The sequence below is a fragment of the Neodiprion fabricii genome, chromosome 1 (assembly GCF_021155785.1).
Source record: "Neodiprion fabricii isolate iyNeoFabr1 chromosome 1, iyNeoFabr1.1, whole genome shotgun sequence".
NCBI lineage: Eukaryota > Metazoa > Arthropoda > Insecta > Hymenoptera > Diprionidae > Neodiprion > Neodiprion fabricii.
This window is the reverse complement of record NC_060239.1, coordinates 35,931,428-35,957,479: the sequence shown is the minus strand read 5'-3', so window position 1 is coordinate 35,957,479 and position 26,052 is coordinate 35,931,428. Positions and strand designations below refer to the sequence as shown.

General features: G+C 40.0%; 4 protein-coding genes and 1 long non-coding RNA gene across 9 annotated transcripts; 4 read left to right on the top strand and 1 right to left on the bottom strand.

The window, feature by feature from the left end:
- The first annotated feature begins 724 nt into the window (after positions 1-724).
- Positions 725-3,584, top strand: LOC124177451 (laccase-3-like). 2 transcript variants are annotated; one of them, XR_006869613.1, is made up of 8 exons: positions 725-828; positions 971-1,133; positions 1,227-1,524; positions 1,600-1,937; positions 2,006-2,289; positions 2,466-2,726; positions 2,861-3,044; positions 3,150-3,271. XR_006869613.1 is itself a non-coding variant. In XM_046559816.1 (8 exons), the coding sequence occupies exons 1-8, from the start codon at positions 750-752 to the stop codon at positions 3,456-3,458; spliced, it is 1,980 nt and encodes a 659-aa protein (XP_046415772.1). In that variant the 5' UTR covers positions 725-749; the 3' UTR covers positions 3,459-3,584. The 2 variants fall into 2 exon arrangements, 1 of the variants encoding a protein (XP_046415772.1); XM_046559816.1 differs by having other exon boundaries at positions 2,797-3,044; positions 3,150-3,584.
- Positions 3,585-6,070: 2,486 nt separating this feature from the next.
- LOC124177457 (laccase-2-like) lies at positions 6,071-9,145 on the top strand. Its single transcript, XM_046559834.1, has 8 exons — positions 6,071-6,193; positions 6,336-6,498; positions 6,592-6,889; positions 6,966-7,303; positions 7,375-7,658; positions 7,831-8,091; positions 8,162-8,398; positions 8,501-9,145. The coding sequence occupies exons 1-8, from the start codon at positions 6,115-6,117 to the stop codon at positions 8,818-8,820; spliced, it is 1,980 nt and encodes a 659-aa protein (XP_046415790.1). The 5' UTR covers positions 6,071-6,114; the 3' UTR covers positions 8,821-9,145.
- A 2,357-nt stretch (positions 9,146-11,502) lies between these two features.
- LOC124177427 (oxidoreductase OpS5-like) lies at positions 11,503-14,836 on the top strand. Of its 2 annotated transcripts, none has more exons than XM_046559767.1 (9): positions 11,503-11,660; positions 11,773-11,935; positions 12,065-12,362; positions 12,465-12,802; positions 12,880-13,163; positions 13,288-13,548; positions 13,629-13,874; positions 13,975-14,369; positions 14,514-14,836. In XM_046559767.1, the coding sequence occupies exons 1-9, from the start codon at positions 11,585-11,587 to the stop codon at positions 14,595-14,597; spliced, it is 2,145 nt and encodes a 714-aa protein (XP_046415723.1). In that variant the 5' UTR covers positions 11,503-11,584; the 3' UTR covers positions 14,598-14,836. The 2 variants fall into 2 exon arrangements, with proteins under 2 accessions (XP_046415723.1, XP_046415732.1); XM_046559776.1 differs by having other exon boundaries at positions 14,511-14,836.
- A 264-nt stretch (positions 14,837-15,100) lies between these two features.
- LOC124188123 lies at positions 15,101-17,672 on the top strand. 2 transcript variants are annotated; one of them, XR_006872237.1, is made up of 2 exons: positions 15,101-16,573; positions 16,681-17,672. It is a non-coding gene; the product is annotated as an uncharacterized LOC124188123 (long non-coding RNA). The 2 variants fall into 2 exon arrangements; XR_006872238.1 differs by having other exon boundaries at positions 16,657-17,672.
- LOC124188122 (cysteine and histidine-rich protein 1 homolog) lies at positions 17,039-25,509 on the bottom strand. Of its 2 annotated transcripts, none has more exons than XM_046580512.1 (6): positions 24,989-25,509; positions 19,184-19,422; positions 18,837-19,048; positions 18,358-18,518; positions 18,011-18,231; positions 17,039-17,697 (listed from the first exon to the last, which is right to left on the bottom strand). In XM_046580512.1, exons 1-6 carry the CDS (start codon positions 25,232-25,234, stop codon positions 17,670-17,672), a joined length of 1,107 nt encoding a protein of 368 aa, XP_046436468.1. In that variant the 5' UTR covers positions 25,235-25,509; the 3' UTR covers positions 17,039-17,669. The 2 variants fall into 2 exon arrangements, with proteins under 2 accessions (XP_046436468.1, XP_046436469.1); XM_046580513.1 differs by having other exon boundaries at positions 18,029-18,231; positions 24,989-25,508.
- Between the last annotated feature and the right edge of the window lie 543 nt (positions 25,510-26,052).

Here is a 26,052-nt window from a genome sequence, read left to right as displayed (position 1 = left end):
GAATATTTTCACCGTTGTGTGTATAGTTGGAAGCAAATCGTCTGCAATTTTGTGATCCGTATGATGTGTTTTTATACATTTTTATCGTCATAACGTGTGAATAACGTACCGTGAATTATGCAGTGATAAAAACTGCAGTCGAACATCGTGACAACGCGGTACTAAACATATTTGTGCCTTTTTCGAAAGATTCTAGTTCTTATCCTTTGTCGCATGTTCGTGCAAGCGTCAATAAAAAAATATTTCCAGTTCCAGTGATATGACATGTTTCACGGTTAAAAGTACATAAACCCGTCTCCGAATGGATGGTTCGTGACAATAAGCACGAGGTGTACCAAATAAAAACATATTGCAGTTAATTTATCGTAATCACTAGTAAATATAGATACGGACAGCACTTCTGATCGGTTTGCAATGAAATTTGCACACGTCACGTGCACAATTGCGAACTATATTGTCTGTATACTTTTAATGCTTATGCATGCTGATTATCAAGTGATCAACTGAATTTCGGGGCAATAACGTCGCCTTATATCTCCAATCACAGTTTCGAGCAGTTTTGATGCGATACTGTTAACGCTATAAAACTGTGTTAATAGCTGCATTCAAGAGCAGTTCGTACTTGCTGACTGCAAAGAACAATAGTAACTGCAAAATTTTATTCTTTTGCTCAATAGATAAGCTTGGTTATATGTACGCGTGTATCGCTACGTCCCGTCATTTTCTACGAGTGAGTTCAACATTACAAAATGTGTTCCCAAAGCCGGTATTTGCTTTGGCTGGCAGCTTTGATAATCACTGCCTTACCGATTTTCGGAACAATTATTGGTGAGTGAAAGAAGTAAGAGATTTAAAACAAATTTGCCCGTTTTTTACTCAAAATAACAATTTCGTCACGATAAGATTGACTTTTAAACGAAGTCGTCAAATGAAACCATAGATGTGACAAAGTTTTTGTAAAAACCCGCAGAATTACCGGAAGACTACGATTGGACGTCATCATGGAGTGAACTGACTGAGCTCGGTGTTGGAAATCTCACGGAAACAGATTGTCTTCGCACATGCACTGTTGGGCAATTGCCACGAGTCTGTCTATACACTTTTGTTCTAGAGTTCTATGCGGCGATGGGAACGTGAGTAGCCGTGATGCGATCGAAAGTTCCTTCTTTCTTATAATTAGTACGTCAACTTTTGCTCGCTCGTTTTAATCGTTCCTCTCAATGCAGCGCCTGCAGAAATTGTAGCGACGGTGTCTTGGAGGACTGTTATCTGCCGCAGTGCATCCCAGCCGATGGAGTTCAGCGAGGAATGATGTCCGTCAACCGGCAGCTTCCCGGACCCCCGATTAACGTCTGCAAAAATGACCTAATCGTAGTCAATGTAAAAAACCAAATGGCGGGTACGGGAGCTTCAATCCACTGGCATGGACTTCCGATGATGAGGGATCCGTGGATGGACGGAGTTCCTTACGTAACCCAGTGTCCGATCGGAGAATCGAGTTTCCGATACATATTTCCAGCCGAGGTCAGTGCAAATTTTCGAACATCTTTTGCTCCTTCGCGTGGACTCTAAAAAGAGTCCTGAATTTTGTCGCTACAGGCAGTCGGCACGTATTTCTGGCACTCTCACTCTGGGTTACACAGGGCCAACGGGCACTACGGTTCGTTAGTTATTCGTGAACCATGCGTTGACGAACCCTACTCCAATGATATCTACGACTTTGACCTACCCGAGCACACGATTGTACTTTCCGATTGGATGCACGAAACCGCGGAAATGTTCTTCCCCGGTCTACCCAGCAGAGAACCAGGAATTGTACCTGATGCTATACTGATTAACGGTTTTGGATGGTACCTCAATGGAACTGCGAGTGAAGATTCCGTCAACTCGTCTTTTCCTCTGGCAACTTTTCACGTATCCAGAAATTCAAGTTATAGGTTTGTGGCACGTCGTTTTGTCATCCAACTTTGCTCTCAATAACTCTCGATACTCGGCCTTCCATTAGGTTCCGGATCATCAACTCAGCCAGCCATGTTTGTGGGTTCCTGTTTCAAATTCAGAATCACACTCTGACTCTCATCGCCGCTGACGGAATAACGATCGTGGCGGTCGGTGTCGATGCCTTTGTCTGCTATCCTGGTGAAAGATACGATTTTGTGATCAACACGAATAACACGTCTCTTGATGAGGACGCATATTGGATGTTCGTCAATGGCTTGGGATTATGCGCGAATCTCGGATTATATCAGAACGCCGTTCTATCCTATGGCACAAACAGCACAGATTTAGGTCCCTACCTGCTTCATATTATAACATTTAGTTGATTTCGGTAGTATGCCACCTGTATTTGCAAGTTTGTCTTTCATATGAAATCTTGCTTCTCTGCAATGTAGAAAATTGTTAGTTTTTAGCGATAGTACAGCATTATAATGATTTTTGCTCGACTAATGACTTTCACATCACAGGGATCATTCCAAACAGAACTCGACCAACACTAAGTGACCCTCTGAACTTTACGAAAGTCTTAAATTATCCAAATACGACGTGCGGCGAGAGCTCGGACTATCTCTGCATCACCGATCTGAGATCAATTGGAAACGATACAGAGGCAGGAAACTCAAGTGTTTGGACGGCGGAACCAGATGCCCGACTCGTTATTCCATTCGGTTTCCATGTATTTGACGTCAACGATTTTCATCTACAGGGAACTTACCAAAAATATGAGAGTGAGAATCAAAACCTAATTTTTCGATCCGTGATTACTGCACAAAAATTAAAAACCTCAAATTTATCCAGACCTCCAGGACACTATTATTCGAGCGGCCACGACAGGCAATATAACTTTCACGTTTCCTTCAAGCCCTATCACATTCAAAGAGAAGCCCGATAACACATTCTGCAACACTAACAACTTACCAGCCAGGTGCCTAAACATTAATAACACTACAGTCGGTTCTTACTGCCAGTGTACCAACGTCGTCGTTTTGCAAGAAAACGACATCATCGAGCTGACATTGGTGGACAAAAGTGGGGGTGAGCTTGAGGTTCCAAAGATCAAGCGACTAGCGAGTCGTCTGGCTTTCTTATCTTTTTTAGAATTTGCCCTCAATCGTACGCCTTGATGATGTTACCTTTTAGAGCCGACAGTTAGCCATCCGTTCCATTTGCACGGCTACTCCTTCTACGTGACGCATATGGGTCGAAACTATACAAAAGAGGACGCGAATTCTTTGAACCAGACATCCTGTGATCCACCACTCAAGGACACCATCAGTGTACCCAGCGAAGGATTCGTGACTATCCGTTTTCGAGCTGATAATCCGGGGCGGTGGCTGTTCCATTGTCACTTCGAATGGCACCTCTCTACTGGTATGGCAATGGTATTCTGGGTTGAGGGCGATATGTTGCCTCCACCTCCAGGATTCCCGAGATGTGGCGACTTTAGCTCGTTGACCTAGTTTGATCGAGATGAGGATATTGAGGGCCGATGGAATCGACCTACCATGTTCAGAATGTATATAATTATTCAATATGGCTGAATAAATACATCGAATTTCTGTTTATCAAACGGAATTAATATTTAATAGAGTAATTAATCCTTTTTCCAAAAATTCAGCTTAACACACTCAAATCAATACCTTTTTTCACCACGCAGTACCTTGTTATCTTTTTTCTTAAGTATCTGTGTCTTTCGAGTTACTCAGTCGATTTTCAGCTCAAAATATTGTAAATTCAAGGAGTCATGATACTTGAGTAGAATGATCCATTTCCCGGTATTTTGTGGTTCTAGGAAATTTCTTTTCATACTCAAAATCTCATTTTGCTAAAGGTAACTAATTTGCCTTAAAATATTATAGCTAAAGAGTAGCCCAAAATTTTTTTAAAGTTGCTTGAAACGGTATTTTCGTTTCTATACTATGATTTTTGATAAGTTGTTTCCAGCGACCCCGGTGTCGCACCAGTGTCCAACACAGGAGGTGAGCAGCGTAAGAGTTGAGATTTCAAAATATTGCTGTCAAATATTATTTGATTTACATGTGTCATGATGGCGAAAGATTAATGAAAATAAAGTATGAAATATGCGCACGTTATACGTGTAGTTGCCAACCACATTAGATCATTACTTCTCAATAAGATTTTACGCTGATTAAAAAATCAGCAGCTCAATTCTCTTTCTCGATATGTTACTCATCAGAGCTCTGAACAGTTTTGAATTGAAAAAAAAATAAATCCTGTTGTAGTGATAATTCTATGTATAACTTTGTATAAGTATATTGGACTGCAACAGTGCTACCATTATAAAACTGTTTTAATAGCCGCATTTAAGGGGGTCCTCTAGTTTCTCGGGTCGAAAAAATCGATTTTTTTTTTTTTCATAAATCACATCTACAACATGTGTAGAAAATGTGTGCCAAAGGATTTTTCGATATTCGAAGTGGTTCACAAGTTACAGCCCTGGAACGGAGCAGGAGCGCGCGCCGGGCTGCTCCGAAAGCCGAGCGGCGCTGACCATTGTATTGATATCCCTAAATCTAACTGCTACCTGAACCTTTTGTGAATTAGGCCCGAGTAAAGGGGAGCCGAGACCATTGACAGACGCTTTCGAATATTGACTAAGACGCCGTGAAGTTTTAGTTCAGTTTTGCTGTGGCAGTTGCGAAGCGTACTATATTTTCTCTTGCGAGTCGCACGTAGCTGATTTTTTGAAAATAATTTTCAAAATGTTCAAGAAAGGAAGTAGAGACGCCCCGGCTCGTTACGATCGACCTAAAAAGCGAAAATTCGCAGGCAACCGACACACTTTTGAACAAGACGAGTCGTTTACATCGGCGTCAGCGACGAAACTTCGTCAAAATAAAAATTTTGAAGTGAGCGTTGAACAGACTGTTTTGTATTGTATTTTGAATTTTGTGAGTGTATTTTCAACCATTTCTTCGGCTGTTATTTGTAAAGAGTGCAAAAGTACGGTGACTTTCCATCAACGTGATATACGAGGATTGGGCTTTAAAATTTCTATGGCGTTCAAGTGTGAGAAAGAAAAGAAATAGATTCATGCCCAAAAATCTGGACTTTTGCTCCGAAGCACCTCCATTCTGGGCCAAAAGTGGTTGAAATCGCCACGTTTCTCGCTGTCATAATCTTCAACGAAGGATTCGAAGCTATCCTGAAGACCTTGGAAACCATGGGAGTGAAAATCGGCCCACAAGTTAAAGGATATGTTCAACAGCGTGATAGCTCTCGGATCGACCGTTCAGAAAGGCGCACGAGCGATGTTGTAAAACAGGCCCGAATCGCGAAAAGAGAAGACAGAGCAGCTCTGCGTGACTTCGAAGAAGAAGAGGAAGGCCTATTGTATGGTCCAGGCATAGCAGATTGACGGTGAGATGGAATTTTTAGTATAAATCACATGCGCGAACTTTCAAACGCGTTTTTCTCGAAACACCATTTTTCGAAACGGTAACCACGATATTTCAGAAACTATTGCACCGATCTTGTTCAAATTTATACAGCATCTTTAATATGTTATAAGCCAGCGATTGAACTAGAATTATCATGATTGCTTCGATAGTTTTTTTCGTACGAGCGAAAAACTTAAGAAAAAATGAGTAAAAAATAGAATGTAATTTTCAAAAGTGTATAAAAATGTCAATTTTTGTAATTTAAAATTCACTCTAGTTCAATCGCTAGTCTTGAATATAAAGATTAAAATGCCGTTTGGTTTTTTGATTTCAGATAAGCAGAACAGCCGCAATCTTGGTTACCGTCAAGCACCTCTTCTACTTGATGTCTTCCTGTCGGCCACTATAGCTGCTATTCTATTATATATTTTGACTTTAAAAAATTTGTAAAGCTCATTTAAATGTTGATAAAGATTATGCAAAAACAATGAGATTGATTATTTCGATGCTTTGCCCGTAAAAAATTGTTGAAAAAGCCATAAAAAAACAGCCGAGAAACTAGAGGACCCCCTTAAGCGCTGTTCATATTTTATGACCATCAAATACGATACTATTTGCAACATTTTATTCTTTTCCGCGATAGATAAGCTGGGTTATCTGTACCCGTGTGCCGCTGCGTCCGGTTATTCTCTAAGACTGAGTTGAGAAATGCAAAATGTGTTCCTACAGCCAGAATTTACTTCTGTTCGCTGCTTTGATAATCCGTGGCTCACCAATTTTTGGAACAATTATTGGTGAGAGAAAGAATTGAGAAATTCAAAAAATAGTTGCCCGTTTGTTACTCAAGACCATAATTTTATCACGATACGATTGACTTTTAAATAAAGCCGTCAAATGAAACCGTAGATATGACAAAGTTTTTGTAAAAACCCGCAGAATTACCGGACGACTACGATCGTACGTCACCATGGAGTGAACTGACTGAGCTCGGTGTTGGAAATCTCACGGAAACAGATTGTCTTCGCACATGCACTGTCGGGCAATTGCCACGAGTCTGTCTATACACTTTTGTTCTAGAGTTCTATGCGGCGATGGGAACGTGAGTAGCCGTGATACGATCGAAAGTTCCTTCTTTCTTGTAATTAGTACGTCAACTTTTGCTCGCTCGTTTTAATCGGTCCTCTCAATGCAGCGCCTGCAGAAATTGTAGCGACGGTGTCTTGGAGGACTGTTATCTGCCGCAGTGCATCCCAGCCGATGGAGTTCAGCGAGGAATGATGTCCGTCAACCGGCAGCTTCCCGGACCCCCGATTAACGTCTGCAAAAATGACCTAATCGTAGTCAATGTAAAAAACCAAATGGCGGGTACGGGAGCTTCAATCCACTGGCATGGACTTCCGATGACGAGGAATCCGTGGATGGACGGAGTTCCTTACGTAACCCAGTGTCCGATCGGAGAATCGACTTTTAGCTACGTATTTCCAGCTGAAGTCAGTGCAAGTTTTCGAACGTCTTTTTGTCCTTCGCGTGGATTTTAAATAGAGTCCTGAATTTTTGTCTCCGCAGGTAGCTGGCACGTATTTCTGGCACTCTCATTCTGGACTGCACAGAACTCACGGGCATTACGGCGCGTTAGTTATTCGCGAACCGCGTGTTGACGAACCCTGGTCCAATGATATCTACGACTTTGACCTGCCCGAGCATACGATTGTACTTTCCGATTGGATGCACGAAACCGCAGAAATGTTTTACCCCGGTCTACCCAGCAGAGAACCAGGAATTGAACCAACTACTGTGTTGGTTAACGGTTTTGGATGGTACCTCAATGCAACTACGAACGCAGATTCTGTCAACTCGTCATTTCCTCTGGCAACTTTTCACGTATCAAGGAATTCGAGCTACAGGTTTGTGGCACATCGTTTTATAATCCAACATTGTTCTTGACGACCATATTTGATACTCGGCCTTCTGGTAGATTCCGGATTATTAACTCAGTCAGCCATGTGTGTGGGTACCAAATTCAAATTCAGAATCATAATTTGACTCTGATCGCCACTGACGGGACGCCTATCGTGCTGATCACTGTTGATACCATCGTCTGTTACCCTGGTGAAAGATACGATTTCGTGATCAACACGAGTAACACTTCGCTTGATGAGGATGGATTCTGGATATACATTACTGGCTTGGGAAGATGCAAGGATTTTGGCATCATTCAGTACGCCATTCTATCCTATGGCACAAATAACACAGAATTAGGTCTCTACCTGCTTTATAATACAACATTCAGCCAATTTCCGAGTACTTTATTCGTACTTGCAAACTTGTCTTTCCTATGAAATCTTCCTTATTCGTAAGAAATTACCGTGTTTCAGTATCAATACCGTTTTACAGTGCCCTTTACTTAACCAATGACTTTTTCAAACTACAGGGATTATTCCAAACATAACTCGACCAACACCAGACGACCCTCTGAACATCACGACGGTCTTGAATTATCCGAATACGACGTGTGGTGAGAGCTCGGACTATCTCTGCATCACCGATCTGAGATCAATTGGGAACGATACAGAGGCAGGGAACTCAAGTATTTGGACGGCAGAACCAGATGTCCGACTCGTTGTTCCAGTTGGTTTTCACTATTTTGACATTGACGATTTTCACCGAAAGGGAAGTTACGAAAAATATGAAAGTGAGAACTGCAAACTTATTTTTCAATCCATTATTACCGCATAACAACTAAAAAACTCGAATTTGTCTAGACCTATACGACAGCCGTATTCGAGCGAGCATAATGAGCAATTTAACTTTCACGTTTCCTTCGAGTCCAATCACATTCAAGGATAAACCCGATGACGCATTCTGCAACACTACCGATTTACCAGCCACGTGCCAAAATGTTAGTAGCAGTACGGCCGCTTCTTACTGCCAGTGTCCCAACGTCGTCATTTTGCAAGAAAACGACATCGTGGAGCTGACTTTGATCGACCAATCCGGCGGTGAGCTTCATTTTTCAAAGAGCAAGTGACTACCGAGTCTGGCTCTGTCATCATCGGTCGACTTCATTCCTAACCGTACGCCTTGATGATGTTACCTTTTAGAGCCGAAAGTTAGCCATCCGTTCCATTTGCACGGCTACTCCTTCTACGTGATGCGCATGGGTCGGAACTACGTAGACGACGGCGAGAATTCGTGGAACCAGACATCCTCTGTTCCACCATTCAAGGACACCGTCAATATACCCAGCGAAGGATTCGTGACTATCCGTTTTCGAGCTGATAATCCGGGGCGGTGGCTGTTCCATTGTCACTTCGAATGGCACCTCTCTACTGGTATGGCAATGGTATTCTGGGTTGAGGGCGATATGTTGCCTCCACCTCCAGGATTCCCGAGATGTGGCGATTTTATCTTGTTCAACTAGTCTGATCAAGGTGTGGATGTCGATTGAACAGAACTGTCAAATTCAGAATATGAATAATTATCTAATATATCTAAATAAATGCATCAAAATCATGTTTATTGTGAGGTTTGTACTTGGACGCATCCGGTTCACAAATCTTTTTTCCGTTTATATGAGCGTCAATCACAGTTGATCTAGCTAAGGCTTACGTTTTAATGTTTCAGGTGCCTATGACTAGATGTTTTAGTCAATAAAAACATATTAGTTTATTACATAGAAATGTCGTATTACGTGTGTAATTGATTATAATGAATAAGTATTCAATAAATTACATTTTCTTCTGGTACGTCTTTGATTTACGCAGTGGTATTAGTCCATTTCGCTATGAATGCAATTGCGGAACGATAACTTTGAAGCCATTTTCAATTATAAGTTGAAATTAAATGCTGTGCTATAAGTTTTTAAATATTTTAGAATTTTACTCGAATGTTATTCCCATTGTTACATCATAATTGACATACACCGTGAGAAGGTTTCACCGCGTCCAAATGATCTCTTCCTGTTGTCATTCTTTAAAAATTGAACATGTGTTTGCACCTGGTGTAACTATTTTCTCTGCTCCCTGTTTTCGTCGAGTGTTTACTTCACGGAGCATCATGTATCTCGACCTACTAATCTATTCATCGGGACTCGATCACTTGTGAAAGCTGAATTTAGCGCTTTTATTTTGGCTCTTATTGGTCTTCTCGCACCTGACATCGATTTTTTATCGGAAACATTATTTGACGTATTAGTCTGAAAGTATAACCGAAATCGGAGATGACGGCGTATCATCAAACATTATTTATGACACTTTCGTTCGGAACCTGTCATAGTTCGTAATTTATTGTAAGTTGCGTTTATCCATGATGAACCATTCCAGCTGATAAAACAACCTCAAAATTGAACGTGTCGTATTCTAACCAACGGAAAGTTTTCGTATAGCAGTATTAAGGTGAAAATATGAAAAAAAATCCAAATTTAAAATTTTCATGGAAAATTCGTACGAAATGGAAAATGGGTAATTTAGTTATAGCACAAAGCACTTAGTTCTGATCTGCGAATCCAGTTGATAAAATAATCTCCACCTTCAATATGTCATATTCTGTATGTCATTAATTTTCAGACTAACAATAAGTGAATTTACTGAAGGAAGCACGACGTTGGTACACGATTGTGATAAAACAAACTCACTAGAAATTTTGCTTGAACGAAGCGCGGCGTGTTTCCGTTATGTCACGTATTCACATACATGTATAAGTTGTCTATTTTAATGTGAGTTTAAGGTGAAATTGTAGTCGATTTTTCAGCGAAGATATTCAACGAAATTTTTATTAAAATTAATGCAACTAATTAATGTTCAAGGGTACTTGATTGACTGACTTATTCCGTTGAATATTTTTGGTTCATTCAAGCTTGGCAAATGTATATTTAAAATATATTTCATTTTTATTTACATTATATAAATATTTAATATTTATTCAAAATAAAAGCATTTCTACCCTTATTTCATCAGTTTTATTAAACGTTTCGATTGACATCATTACGAATATTTTTAATGTTCGTTCTTTGGGAAATGACAAACTTTCGAAAAAGGTGAGACTATTTTTTCAAAGTGAAATTAGGGAGTCTTACGAGCTTTTTCATAAACTGATAAAATGAGAAAAGAAATGAAGCTTAAAATCAATACGTAGAAGCATAGCTGCACATTATAATATTTTTGGAATTCAATTCATTTTGTTTCCGACGTTTTCAGCAGGGGAAAATTTTCATTGTTTGCATGTGTGTACATAGATGTGAAACGAAATAATTTATTGTAAATTGTATTCGTTGAAACGTGTATGTCAACGGAAAAAGTGACAAAAAGTTATTTAATCTTCCCCTTTCGCTTGAGATAGTCTTGTCGCAAATGTCAACTTTTTCAGTTATGTAAACACACAAATTTTGCAGAATGACAGTTTATGCCTTATGACAGATTTCCTCCATCTGCGTAAACAACAGCGTGAATCTCTTATGTATGCTCAAGAGGCATGCAGATACAGTCTGCTCTCATAATAGTGCCGGCGTTGGAAAAGTAGGGGAGTATTTTTCTTGCAGCCCAGGTACCCCCACCACTGACGCGCGTTCATGCCATCGGAATGCTCGTCGCTCTCTCGTAATAGTGCCGCCGCACCGGGTAAACTCTGACTACTCGTGTATATTAATATTCGTTTTCCATATCATATAAAAATGGATTATTTCGATGTACTAAATTCAATTTCTTTTTCTAAATTTCGTTATTTTAGGAGAACCTTTCACACGTATTCCCATCTATTCCAAAAAATGTGTAAAAAATACACACTGATATAGTAAAATCATCAAACGTATATGATCTCTATTTCTTTGAATAAAATCGATTATTATTTTAACGATAATAATCGAAATTTGTGTAATTTTTTTAAATGATATTATTACTATATTATGAATTTTGTGACGATATAACATTAAGAAAATAATGATTATAATTTGAATTTAAAGCAGAGAATTATACGCTATTTCATTGAGCCAGCGTTTGGGACTATTCAGGGAGACGCATATGAAACCCGAAGTGAGCCCGTGGTGGGGGTCACGTTCGTGCGAGAATAAGGGGAAGCGGCACTATTACGGGAGCGGACTTTATGTATAAAAGCACATAACGCTGAGTAGGTCCGGTCTGTACGAGTAAATTGTAATAGCTGTTTTAAGCGAACCAGTCGGAACACTGAAAATGCGTGTGACAGACAGGACTGTGCTTTTAATCGCAGCGTTAACAATCGCTGTGCCTGTCATAGGCACAGTAATCGGTAAGACAAATAACTGAAGTAAAAATAATTGCTCGCGAATCCATTGATAACTTCCCTTTTCATTCCAACAACCACGATGTAAGTGCAAAAAATTTTCCTTGTTTTCCCACAGAATTACCGACGGATTACAATCGATCTTCACCATGGACTGAGCTGATCGAACTAGGTGTCGCAAATTACACTGAAACGGACTGTGCTCGGACCTGCGTTGCCGGGGAATTACCGCGAGTGTGTCTTTTCACATTCGTTATGGAGTTCTACGCAGCAATGGGGACGTAAGCAGCCTCGCACATATCAAACATTATCACTTTTGTCAAAGGAAACAAGCTGATACTGTTTCGATCACGATTGACCTGCATCACAATAACACGCTCATTATTACCTACTTGTTTGTTCGACTGCAGAGCCTGCGGGAATTGCTCCAATGGTGTTCTGGAGGATTGTTACCGGTCGCAGTGCATCCCAGCCGATGGAACCGAGCGAGAAGTGATGTCCATAAACCGCAAGATCCCTGGACCAGCGATTCACGTCTGTAAAAATGACCTGATCGTGGTCAACGTGATGAACAGAATGGCCGGCGCGGACGTCACCCTCCACTGGCACGGCTTCCGGCAGAAGCACAGTCAGTGGATGGACGGGGTTCCTTACGTAACCCAATGTCCCGTCGGAGGCACGAGTTTCAGATACATATTCCCAGCGGAGGTCAGTAAGAGGCATTAAAATTTCTTTCAATTGGTGCGGCGTGGAAGTGTAAGCTCTACAGTGTGAACTCTGGTAAGTGAATCCTAAATCTTCTTTCCGCAGGATGACGGCACGTTTTTCTATCACGGCCACGTAGGCACGCACAGGACTAACGGGCATTACGGTGCGTTAGTTGTTCACGCACCGAAATCCGAAGAGCCCTGGTCGGAAAATCTTTACTCGTATGATTCCGTGAATCACACAATCGTGTCTTCCGATTGGATGCACGAAACTGCAGAGATGTTCTTTCCCGGTCTGCCGAGCAGACAGCCCGGAATCACACCTACCACTATTTTAATCAACGGATTGGGAAGATACTACGACGGTGAGGCAGACGTAGACCTCGTGAACGCTTCAATTCCATTGGCAACTTTTCATGTCCAGAACAACTTCCGATACAGGTAAGCAAGGTTCCATCGTATCCACCGCCCTTGTTTTTAATGGGGAATACCTTACTCATAATTCTTCCATTTTGTAGGTTCCGCATCATCAACGCTAACAGTCACGTTTGCCCGTTCGTTACTCAGGTACAAAATCACTCCTTAATGTTGATAGCCACCGACGGCAAGCCGATTGAACCGGTCACAGTTGATTCCCTCATACACTATCCTGGTGAACGATACGACTTTGTGCTGATACCACTTGTAAACGTTACGGAAAGAGATGCGTTCTGGATACACTTTCGCGCTCTAGGGTCGTGCGAATCTATTAAGCTGGATCAGTACGGCGTTCTCTCGTATGACACCACTGACGACGAGTTAGGTAATAGCTTGTCAGAGTTTGGTTTCGACTCATCATATTTACCTCAATATGCTACATGTCGTATTGTTACGTGCGAATTGTGTGTTGTTATAACGTATAATATAACGATATATTGAAATTGCAGGAATACTGCCAACGCGAAGTCGACCAACTGTATCGAATCCTCTGCCGATGGGGATAGTCGTTAATCACCCAAACACGACATGTGGCGCAAATGCGAGTCACCTTTGCGTCACTGATTTCAGATCCGTCGGGTACGACGATGCCGATGAAGTTAGAAGAATTTTGACGGCAAAGCCAGACGTCAATTTGATCATCCCGTTTGGTTTTCATTCTTTTGATGTCGATACGTTCCACGAAGATGGAAGTTACCATCCATTCATGAGTGAGAAACTTGAACTTCATATTTGATAAGAATAGTTTGTTCGCATTTGTAGAACCAACTCTAGATATTATGTTATCCAGATCGCGGAGGAGAGAATATTTTATCGGCCTGGATGAACAATATATCTTTCACGTTTCCGAGCAGTCCAATTCTATCGTCGTACAATTCTTACAAGTCTCATGGCGGCTACTGTGACAAAGACAACTTGCCAGCCAATTGTCTGGGGAACGATGACAATGCCACGTTCACTCCTTACTGTGAATGTACCCAAGTTGTAGTTCTGCAACAAAATGACATCGTTCAGATGACTCTTATAGACAACGCCGGTGAGTTAGTCTACCTGAAACCAAAATGTTCCAGCGCGTTGTCTGACCTCGTTATAACGTAGCATCAACCGCACTCACACTCCTCGTCCTCGTGTTTCAGGAATCTCTAGTCTCAATCATCCGATACATTTGCACGGTTTTTCTTTCTACGTGATGCATATACATCAAAACTTGACGAGAGACCAAATGTTCACTGTAAGTGAGGTGGAAGAATTCCTCAGTACATGGGAGTTCGAAGAATCTGACGAAGCTTCGTCGACGAATATGACTGTGCCACCACTAAAAGACACCATCAGCGTACCCAGCAATGGATTTGTCATCGTGCGATTTAAGGCTGACAATCCTGGATCTTGGTTGATGCATTGTCACTTTGAGTGGCACATGTCCGTGGGCATGATGATGGTCTTCAAAGTCGAGGGAACGGTTTCTTCACGGCCTCCAGGCTTTCCGGAATGCGGCAATTTTGATCTGTTGGACGAAAGCACCGCAGCTGCGGTACGTATAACAAAAGTCATATGTAGAAGTATGAATGAAAACGGATGAAATCGGTGCAATGAAAAATAATCACTGGTATGATAGATAAAAGATGGGTGGTGAAATATTGACGGAATTTATAAATAAAAATACAATATTCAGTAGGTCCAACCGAATAAATGCATAAATCGAAAGCCAAAAATTCGAAGTTCAACTGCTCCCAATCATGGAAAGATGACTGGTGTGTAAGCAAAAAAAAAGAGCACACGGACAGGTTCATTTTGAAATACTACACCACATAACGAAAATGTTACGAGAAAATGGGAGTCGACGACCGCTCGGTGCTGGATGAAACAACACGGAATTTCTCATACACAATCGTTATACATATTTATGAAAGCAAGATCACCAAAAACCGAAATAAGGACAAAACTTATATTAATATGTATTGTCCGAGGAATTAGCAATAAAAACGGCGGCATAATAAATTCTGTTCTATTTTCATTAGTTTCTTTTACCCTCTTTTACTACTTCTATGATTTTAAAAAAGACGTCCGTTGCAGTTTAATGACGGAAAACGTGATTTTAATAAAAATTGGCGGGGCTGTTCTTTTGAGAATGTGAAGAAAGTGGAGATTTTCAACATTTTGCAAATATTTTTTTCATTGTCTAAAAAATCCAACTTCGGCGAAGACGTTGGGTGTGGAGTTTTCGAGGAAAAAAGAATTTTAAAATTTTCGATTTTTTAGTTTGTAATTTCGCATCATGTTATTATTATATATACAATCGTTCATCTCGATTACCATAGGATTCATATATTATACAAATGACACAATGACATACAATTCTAGTGCTATATCCTGTAATACATGCGTACCCACAGGATTTGGGGTTACCTAGAACGAGGATGTGATATAAAATTTCATAAGCAAGTAAGTCGATCGTAGTAAGCCAACACCGAGAAGGATGAGTTGTATATCAACTAAAATAAATTTGTGGTTTGTACTTAACTTGCGCGCGTGTAATTACACACTGATCGTATTTATAATTGTTATCAAATACCAAACTGACGGGGTTTCTCTGGGTAAATTTATAAAAGTAGTATGAGTAAATTTCAGGAGAAGAATAAAAACCGGAAGGATACACCCGTAACCTGACACATGCAAACTCACCAACGTTGCTAACTAATGAAGAAGTTACACGGATATTTCTGCTTCATTCTGAAAAAAAAAATAATAAAATTGAATTTATAGAACAAACGGAGTTAACAGGATTAAAAAATCAGATATATCTGCGGATATTTAGTTCTTTAATTTTTTAGGCACTGATGTCGATTTCCACGCATATTCACCGTAAGGATGGGAATTCCAAATTTTCCACATTAATGGAGGGTTTACCTTGAAAGAGTACCTACAAAAAGTCCTGACCGTAGAAGCCTGCCATTTTTTTACAATGTTTTTCCAATATAACATTAAACAATGTGTATTACATGACGTAGGAATTTTTATTTCAATAAACTTTATCAAATTCTTATCACAGTTCACTTTTAATCCATTGAAAGAAAATAGTACATTACGCAACAAGGGAATAATCGACTTTTATTCACGTACCGCAGGACCCTTATAGAACTTTATTTCCGACTCAACTCTGGCTACATTATTGACTTGATTAGTGGGACATTTTTTGCAGTATTGTGCGTAGAATTTTTCTGCAAATGGATCAGTACCTACGCTGTTGTATCGTACAGCACGCCTGCCACGAATTTAGGAAACCGTTTACCGTTTACGAAAACTTATTTTTTCAACAATCAACGTTTACCGTATCATGCTGATTCTTCATTATCTCATCGATAATTCCAAACTTATTATTCACGTAAGATAATGCAAAACTGTGGATGTTGTACGTGACAGTTAACAACGCAACTTGCAAATCTTTATTTTACTAACGTCGTTTGCTTATCTAATAACCTTCGTTTGATAATTGTACCGCAGGTATTTTTTCAGCTAGACCTCGACCGACGATGGAAAATCCCCTGCCTAGAGTGGCACCTCTCCACTGGAATGGCAATAGTTTTGTAGGTTCAAGAAGAACTTTCACCTGAACTCCCAGGCTTTCTGACACGAGGAAACTTCGACCTGTTGATCTCGGTTGACTGACCAGAATGAAATCGTTATCTGCCGAACTTGACTGCAATTATCACCGTAACAGTAATTATGGAACTAATGGTGAATTGTAAAAAAAATGTATCGTCTCAGAATTTGTACTTATATAGGATTGAACGTGACGATTCGTGCTTGTACTTTCGAAGCACTTATTTTTCTTCTTCCTCCAGCTGGCTATCTTCTGACGGGAATGCGGATGTGCTAAATCTCAAAACACTTCGTGATACACCATCAATTATTCCGTCATGGTTATTTTCAAAGTTCTTTTATCACGTCTACGAATAGCACCTCTATACACTCTGGACAAGGCAGAAGCAAAATGTTCGTCAAAAAGTTACGACCATCGACATATAACGGCGAGAGACATTGAGAATTTGTTTAAAGCCATTTCTGGACATACCTGAGTGCGTGAAAATTTAGGAGTTACGTCTGGATACTCTAGAACGGTTGGAAGCAAGACATTGTATACATTTTTACGACTACCTGAAACTGTTGGAATAAAAAATTAAGACGACAAGTCAAGTATTCTCATAGTAGTTTCATAGTGAATTTATTTAAATCTACGGGTTCACAATATCGACATGCTGAATTCATTATATGCTTAATATCTAACGTGCTAAATATAATATAGGTTCTTAGTTATTTATTACATTGATTGATGAGACATATTTCAAAAGTATTTACCGAGGCTCAACGATATCAAGTCTGGTTTTCTAATTTGAAAAACCGCGTCAGCTAATGGTATGAGTATAAAAAAGAAAAACGATAAAAAGGAGAAAAAACAACTATCAATACTACTGTTTCACGCAAAGTTGTGTTAGGCAATTAACAGAATCATTTCTTACCGTCGATAAAGATTTAGATATATGTATATTTATATTTCTATGCATATGCATACGCATACGAGTATAATGGATAGATATTTATATAAATATAATCATGATATAGCTCGTCAAGATCTGTGTATAATTCTCTCGCCTACGCTCTACACAATCAACAGTCAGCGAATAGATCATAATCCGTAGTATCATTACTCGTAATAATATGAGAATACCAATTATTCATACATACAGCAATGATCAGCCGTCTAGTGAGGATTATATTAACATCTTGCGTTCTGCCCTCCGCTAAGCGTTAGATCAAGTCTCTGAATAATGCGTTACTTCGAGGCCAAAAACATGATCAGTCTGAAAACAATTCAACAGTAAACACGTGAGTATCGTCGTTGTTCGTATGTGATTATTTTTGACGTTTTTTTTTTTTGGTCCCGCCATCCGTGTTAATCGAAAGAAACAAATATATCCTGGTGAACTTAGCAACATTCTATACGGAATTTTTTTCAAAACTCGAAGTGAGCCAGAGCGATCAGCTGACCAACGGCCGCCATATTGTTCCCAGTAATTACCGGTCTTGCTTTAATATTACACAAAGGGATAGCTCACGATGCTGGTTTAAAATCGAAAACTATCAAATAGCAAAAAAACGTAGAAGAAGAATTACCGTGGAATGTGAACGTACCGAAAGTTGATAGCCTTTGCAGCTAGAAGTCTGTTGCACTCGGCGGTGTCAGGGAGAGGTAAAGGTAGATACGGACTCTCGTTGTCCTGTTCGGTAAAATCGAATCTGTGTATTCTCGGCTGTACTTTCATGTCGCCGAACGGTCCTTTGAGGATGAGATAGTGTAACGGCAAAGGATACGTTGTTTTCGTTTTCAGTATTAACTTGAAACAGAAAACAGGCGTTCAAAAATTTCTCGTAGCTAAGCGCTTAGTCAGCAGCCTTGGATTGTCACATCCAAGTCTGTGATAATATTAATATGGATTGCTCTGTAGGCTGACGACACAAACCTGATAAGTCATGTCACGTTCTGAACTTTGTGTCGGATCACGTTGGCTGTTGTTGATCCTGGCCTTGACCACCCATTGGTTGTTGAACGCGGTGAATCTCGATGTTTCGTAAAACAATTTATGGACAAACTCGTCGGTTCGGTACGGCTTCATTTGCAGATCTTTGAAGCAACGAAAAACAATGTGATGATACGAGTCATCTGCATTTCTAATAGCTCTAACCACGTGATTGATTTCCATGCCGATGGTAAAAATTTTCTACTCTTTCCTGTTACTTCGTTTCTGTGTTTTGAGAGTCGGGATGGAAAAAGAGTAACGAATCGATTATTATCGTTCTTTCAAAAAATCCACTGCATTCAAATACGTAAATAGTAGCCTACTTCGTATTATAACTCGAAATGAATCTAATCATACCGTACATCTCTTTTCACTCATCACTTTTTCCAATCCGTTCCCTGGAAAAAGAGAAATAGACAAACCGTTAAATGTGATCTTTTCGTAGGAGAGTAGATCGAAGACGCTGTCATAGAGTCGACGTTCCTCAAGGGTTCTGGCATCGATGTCTCGAAGTGCCTCCATCACGTCGGCCCCTGTACGATGCGGATGGACGCAGTGGGTCTCGTGCTCGGCTCCTTCGTGGCTTGGACCCCGCCATGGACATCCGATTCGACTGTACTTGCAGCTGGATATTCTGGAACCGCGTTAAAGGGGGCTTCAAATCAGAGTGTCGACGGATCAATCGTTACGAGCCTTCTCTCGACTGATTAATTCCGCTTGATGCGGGGGATGTGAAATGGTGTTTCCTGAAACTTCGTCGAGGAGTTACCTTTCCTCGCACATCGTTTCCTCGTGCCGTTCCAAAGAATTCCTCGGGAATTCCTTGGCGCAGTATTGACACTCGGCCGGAAGTTCAGACACTGCTTTTTCAACGGCAAGATTCCTCGATGCTGACGTTTTGCTGATTTCAATCCGACAATTCGGACAAGTGGCGAGCTCATCGCGAAGCCTAGCGTCGGCCAGGACGTGCGTGAAGCATCCGGCGCACATCAAATGTCCGTTGGTGCACTGCAATCACCATTGCAGAAAAATCAGTATGGAAACTCGGGAAATCCTTATGGCGAATTATTCACTTCGCATAGATTACGCAACTCATGTAGTATATTGTATATTATCATCAAGCAAATATACCGCGGTAATCAGCGAGGTTCAAACGGCAATTACTATGAAATTTTTGCTCAATCAGTTAGACGTAATATGTTCATTCCCTTTTTCCGTTGTTTTCTATTGAGATTTTTGTCGAAAGTCAGTGATCTACGAATATTCTGCTGTTTCGGAAAATCAAGTGTTTATTATACGCTATAATCGAACTTGATTGTGTATTTAAGTGAATATTGCAATATGAAAATTGTAAATGCAAAGTATTCTACAAATGATATGTAAAGTCAAGAAAGAACGAGTTGTCAGAACTTTATAGTCACTTCTTCGTTCATCATCGTCACTTGGCATACGTGCACGTGAATATTTATAAATACGTACACATATAAATACTCATGTGGCAAGTAAACCAGTTAATGGGAAGGAATTTTGAGTTATATCACATTTCCCGGGAGAATAGAATGAGAGTTGTAAAAATGGGAGAATATTTGTTATTGTTTTTTTATCGACTTGGGACAAGGCATTAAGTATAATTAACTTGTAAAACAATGTGTTTGTGATACACTGAAGCTGTTTTATATCACCGCACATGCTAAAAACAATTCTTATAACTTATAAATATGCAATCTAATGCGTTGTTACCATTATTTTGATGTTCTATAACCTGAAACACAAAATCGGACGTAGAGTATTAATTATTGACGAATTCTCAATTTTGTTCACAGGTATAAATATATTGGAAAAAAGATAGGCACATTAAATATTGAATGTGTGATCATACGTCACATAGAAATGGCCTTACTGTTATATATTCACGAAAATGATAATAAATAAAGGATTTTTTTTTCTTTTGTCCTCTATATTTCCCTCTCGCTAAAGATGAATCCTAGTATGAAAGGCAAACCACTATTATGCGTGTATGATGAATATTATTGAACTATCGATGTATACGTATATATTATGCACGTATAATTCACACGTACATGATAATTAATTGGGAATAGGAAAGGGATAACACATAAGAGGTGGTAGCATTCAAAATAACTAATTTGAAAAATTAACTATCGTTAACTCATCTCTTTATTTTATTCTATAACCTTTTCGAGCTACATTTCATACAAAAATTTGACGATAGATCAATATTGTTTTGCTTCTGCAGATCAATCATCGATTAATTCCAAGTTTGGCACATATAATTGTCGCCTGTCGACTATAAAGTTAAGTTGCGCTAAATTAGTATCATCTCTAGTTTATGTACAATAACAATCATAGGTACATTAAGCGGTATTAATTTATTACATGTCATAACAGCACACTACAAAAGTTAAAGTGGCGTTGGTATATTGCACTATTAATATTAGTCGGTTCTTTTTTTTCTAAATCGTCTTTCTAAAACCCTTTGCAACTTCTAATTATGCGTATGTACTCAATATAATTCATGAAATCAAGTGACAAAATTGTCCCTGCATGTGAACAAATGAAATTGAGTCGTTCGTGATGTGTACACTTATTTTATCCGGTGATTCGTACGTGATGGAAACATGTCTATCAGAACTACGTGATTTAACAATGAAACGTGAAAAATACGAATCTGCGTAATGCCAGCTATATTTTTTCTGTACATTATGCATATTGTAATGTGTACACTTTTTGTATGGTTTTGTTTGCGTAAATTATTTATTTATATAAAATGAAGAAGGCTCCGAAATAAATTCGACATTTATATACCTACGATACACAGGTGATGTATAAACATATGTACATATTTCTCTTTGTCTTATGCGAGACGACTTTAACGGGGATTTTCTTTATTCCATTTTGAAAACTAATTATAGAAACGTGAATTTAGGCAATATATATAACAGGATTTTCTACCCAGAACCTACTGTACATATGGTTCCTTTACTCCGTTAAATCTGCGAATCGATTATTTTTTCATATACCTAAACGAAATTGTACGCGAGTAGGTCAGCATTTTACACAACGTCCGTGTTGTACAAGAAATTGGAGTAAGAAATAATAAGCAGAAAGAAATATAAATAAATAGCATAAAAAATCTCGGTTCATTGGGAAAGTAAGAGGGAAGAAAAGAAACGAACTTGCGACGACTGATTCTTTTTTACAAAATGTTGGTATAACGGGACCTAAGCCAGCTGCTCGTTAAAAACTACTCCAATACTCGACCTTTGAGATCCTTTTCTAATCTTCCTAACCGTTTCATTAACAATCAGGTTTCATCGCGACAGAAGAAGTTCTGTTTACCAAATATACACAGAGACTACGACCCTGTAACAAGAATTCCTTCCAACCCGTCGAAGCATGTAAAATTGTTGAAGAGGGTAATCGTTACAGGACAACGCTCGTCTACATGTACACAAGTTATTTGACTTATCTTAGGTCGCCCGAATTCCTTCCTGTACTCATTTTCTTTGCACGTAACAGGAATGTATTGTACACTGGCGATAAGATAGCGAGGCAGCAAATGGGCATTTTGCTTTTCATTGGTATTTGTTCGTACGGTCATACCTGTATGCATCTGCACCGTAATCGTCCCTAAAATAGCCATGGAAAAGCAAAAAGAAATTAACGTTTGTCAATATCACCGAAATGAGTATCTATTAATCAAACCGGAAGTGAGAGAAGACCGAAATACAGAGGAAGAAGATGAAAAAACAAAAATAAAAGAAAATGATTTCAGTAAATAAAAATAATCACGAAGTCAACGAACGCAATGATAACAGAAATTCTCTGTCTCGTGTGTGTAAATACAAATCAGGCAAAGATAATCTTTGCACTATTTATCTTGACCTAACAACTTCTGCAGGCTAGACGTGGAATACATATTATCTCGGTTGCTGCTCGTTTGGAGTACGAACAATTATGATATCGCCAGTCGCGACTGTTTATATAAGCAATAAAACCAGATAGAGACAGTTGTTAATAGTTTGAACCACTAAACGAAGTCGTCTCAATTCGTATCAATATAAATTATACTTTGAACTATATATATATATATATATATATATATGTTGAACGTTGCCAATGACGCGTCTGGCTCCGAATGGTGCAACGATTGCAATCCAACGAACAAAAGATGATAAGCACTGATTATGAGAAAGAGAAAAGAAGCAAGCATCGAAATCGAATGGACGGAAAATGGCGTCGCGTGACATGAACGATTTAATTACATCATAAATTCTCCCTGTACCATATATCTTCGTGCGTGATTGCAGAGGGAACCGATAACTGATAAGAAGGAGTATATTTAAAATAAACAAAGAAAATAAAGGCGATAACTCATTCGTATTTAAATACAAAAACTTGAGATTAACGATTTTATCCATACAAGGGAGAGAAACGACAGACTACCGCCAAAGATGCGATGATGGAACGATTAGATGTAAATAAAAATATTACTGCGTAGAAGCCGCGGAAGTTAAGGTAAGCTCTCAAGGTTGCGTAACGGTTTTCACGCTGCAGTGAACGTACCTATATGTGTGGCTGCAGTTTATATATAAGAAAGCTGCGCTATTGTTGCATAATTGTACGTACAAACGTACCTATGTACGTATACATATAGAGTAGATTGGCCCGCGGCACGATTTCGTTCGTCGAATAGTCACGAGGCTGAGGTTGGCAACGGAATTCTAACGATGCTTAAAAATTGGGTAAAAAAATCGTCCATGTTTCGCAACGTTACGATTGTGTAACGATGTTCGATGAACCGTATGAATAAAGCGAAATAGTCGACTGATATATTCTCATGACTCAATCCATCGGTAGTTGTAAAATTTTAAAGTAAATCCATGTTTTCCCCTCAATTTTTCGTTACGTTAAACGTTGCAGCCAACTTCAGCCCCGTTGTTCAATTGTTTTCGATACCTACGTTCCTCCGTTGAAAGCATTATTACATAGACTTACGGATATGAAAGAGGGTCAAACTCCGATTCACGATCAGATACGCAACGTAATATAAGTACCTAGGTGTGTCTCCGGGCTTTGTTGCCGATCGTGAAGAGTCAACTCCGTCTTGACCATTGCCGGTTATTGATTTTTCAAACCCCATGTGTTCACCGTCGATAGGAAGGCGATATTATCGTAGGTGTAGCACTTTCGAGAAGTGGATTCTGGGTGAATTATCTAACACGCAAGAATACATGTCGAAACGGTGGTGAAGAAAGAAATGCAGAAAACAGAATATTATCAATCTATTCTTTTTTTATTATTTCTTTTTTCATCCCATTTATCGGAGGTATTTTTTGTTCCTCTGTTAGAAGAATAATGCCAACGTGAACGCCATGCGGGGTAGAAAGTCGTTCATTGATTATGTAGAGAAAGAGAGAGAGAGAGAGAAAAAGAACGTGAATTATTCACCTACCTTGTTTTTGCGCGTTTTTGTATATATAATATATACGTAGTATGTACCAGAGTACGATGCAGCTTTTGAACACAATATACTATTTAGCTCAACAATTATCGAATACACATTCACATTTTACTCACGCACATACACACACGCATACACACAGTACACACGTGCCGTGGATACTTTGAGCATCGTGTCCTCTTTTTTTTTTTAACAATTGATAATTTATTCGATTTTCGGTGCGCTTTCAGGTTAAAGTTTACGATCTGTAAACTATAAGTTATCGTAACTACGGGGATGTCTGCAAATTTTTAGATTGTACGACATACCTATGTAATAAAATCGAGCGTATACTTGCCTGACAATCCTTGCTCCATTTATCTTTTTCTTTTTTCAATTTATTAGTTTATCTATACCTTGTTAGCGTGTAATTTTGTTTTTATAATATCGAAAAATAGACACTACTAGTTCTGCGGAGGGAGGAAAGAATAACAAAGCAAATGATGAAAGAAAATTAGAATACAGGTACTATAGTTGTTGCACAGTTCGTCTGTACGTTATATTTTACTTATAATACTAGGATAAACACCGCTGCGTTTCATCCAGATATTGCATAAGAGGGATAAGAAACAGAAGAAGAAAAATAAGTAAAAGAGATCTCCATTTTGTCCTATTACACGCCTTCTATCACAACCATCCACATGTTACAACATATACATATTCGAGGAGGAGGTTCAGGACTCGACGTTGTAAAAAGATCGCAAGATCGGAGAAAATGAGGACATTTCGTTCAGGAATAAAAAAAAAATCAATACAAAGAAATTCGTCAGCGGGGTGAGAGAGGAAAATTAAAGAACAATCACGCGCGATTTGCCCGTACGAAACGAAACGCGTAACGAGTCTCCGTCGAGACCGTACATGGATATTAATCGAAAACGTGAAATGCGCGTTTGGTGGATGGATGGAGAGGTACGTGACGGAACAGCTGTTCGGGATCGCTGTCGCGTCACGGTGAGCGAAGGAGCAGTCGAGACAAAGAAGAGACGTAGGGAGAGAGAGAGAGAGAGAAGGGATAGGAGGCGCGCGTAAGGGCGAGAGGGACGTACATACCTGGTAAACGGCTGCCCGGGGCAGATCGAGACAGACGGCACAGCAGAGGATGCCGCCCAGCCGATGCTCCAGCTTTTGCTCTGTCTTTCCGTCGCCCCTTGAAAATTTCCTACGCTTTTTATCCGGTTCGAGAAAATCCTCGACCTGTTGTTTCTCGGCCTCGTCGCGTATCGGTGTTGCGGCGGCGACGGCCGCCAGATCCGAAGCGCCGCTGGACGACGCGGCCTCGCTGCTCGGATCGGCCATTTTTGTTGTTTTGATTTTTTGACAACCGTCTGGGTGCCGCCGCGGAGCCTCACCCGCCGCTCTTTTGTCTCCTCTATATCTCTGTATCTCTTTTTATATATCTTTCTATTTTACACCACTCCGATCCTGCCCCGGGCCAATCGACGATAGTTTCCCGGCTCAAAACTCTGCCGTCATCCACCCGATCTATCAAATTCCTTCCTCCTCCTTACTTTGTGTTCTGTCAGATATCTCACACGCGCTGCTGCGTGACACTGACTGCGCGACACACGCCGTCGAATTCCCAGCTCAAGAGGCACGTCGGCCAAGCGGTGAGGCGGGGAGGGGGCGAGGAGGAGGGGCAAATGGCTGGCGGGGGGGGGGGGGGGAGCGGCAAAGGCCAGCATCGGGGGGGGGGGGGGGGGGCTGAACGCGAGTCAGCTGATCGACTCCCGACACTGCGCAGCAGGAGCCGTTGGCCAATCTGGCGAGACCCTCGCAGGCGGCACGTGCGATATTTTTAAAACCCACGCCACGGCTATGATCGTCCTGCTCTGTACGCATCTCCGTTCCTCGATGCAGTTATTTATAAGTGGCTAGATGAATTCTTCTCGGGGTAGCTAAGCGATCATCGTTCGCTATGCAGTTAGAAAATTTTGTCATTCGACCAGGCGGAGATGCGTTTTTTTTTTTTTTTTGTAATCCACCGACTCGACGGCGATACGAGAATTATGTAACCGTTACGATCACTTTGATGTTAGTTTATGTCTTTCTTTTTAATTTCGGAAAAGACAACTGCGGTACACACCGGATATAGTAATATAAGTTACCGCTCGAAA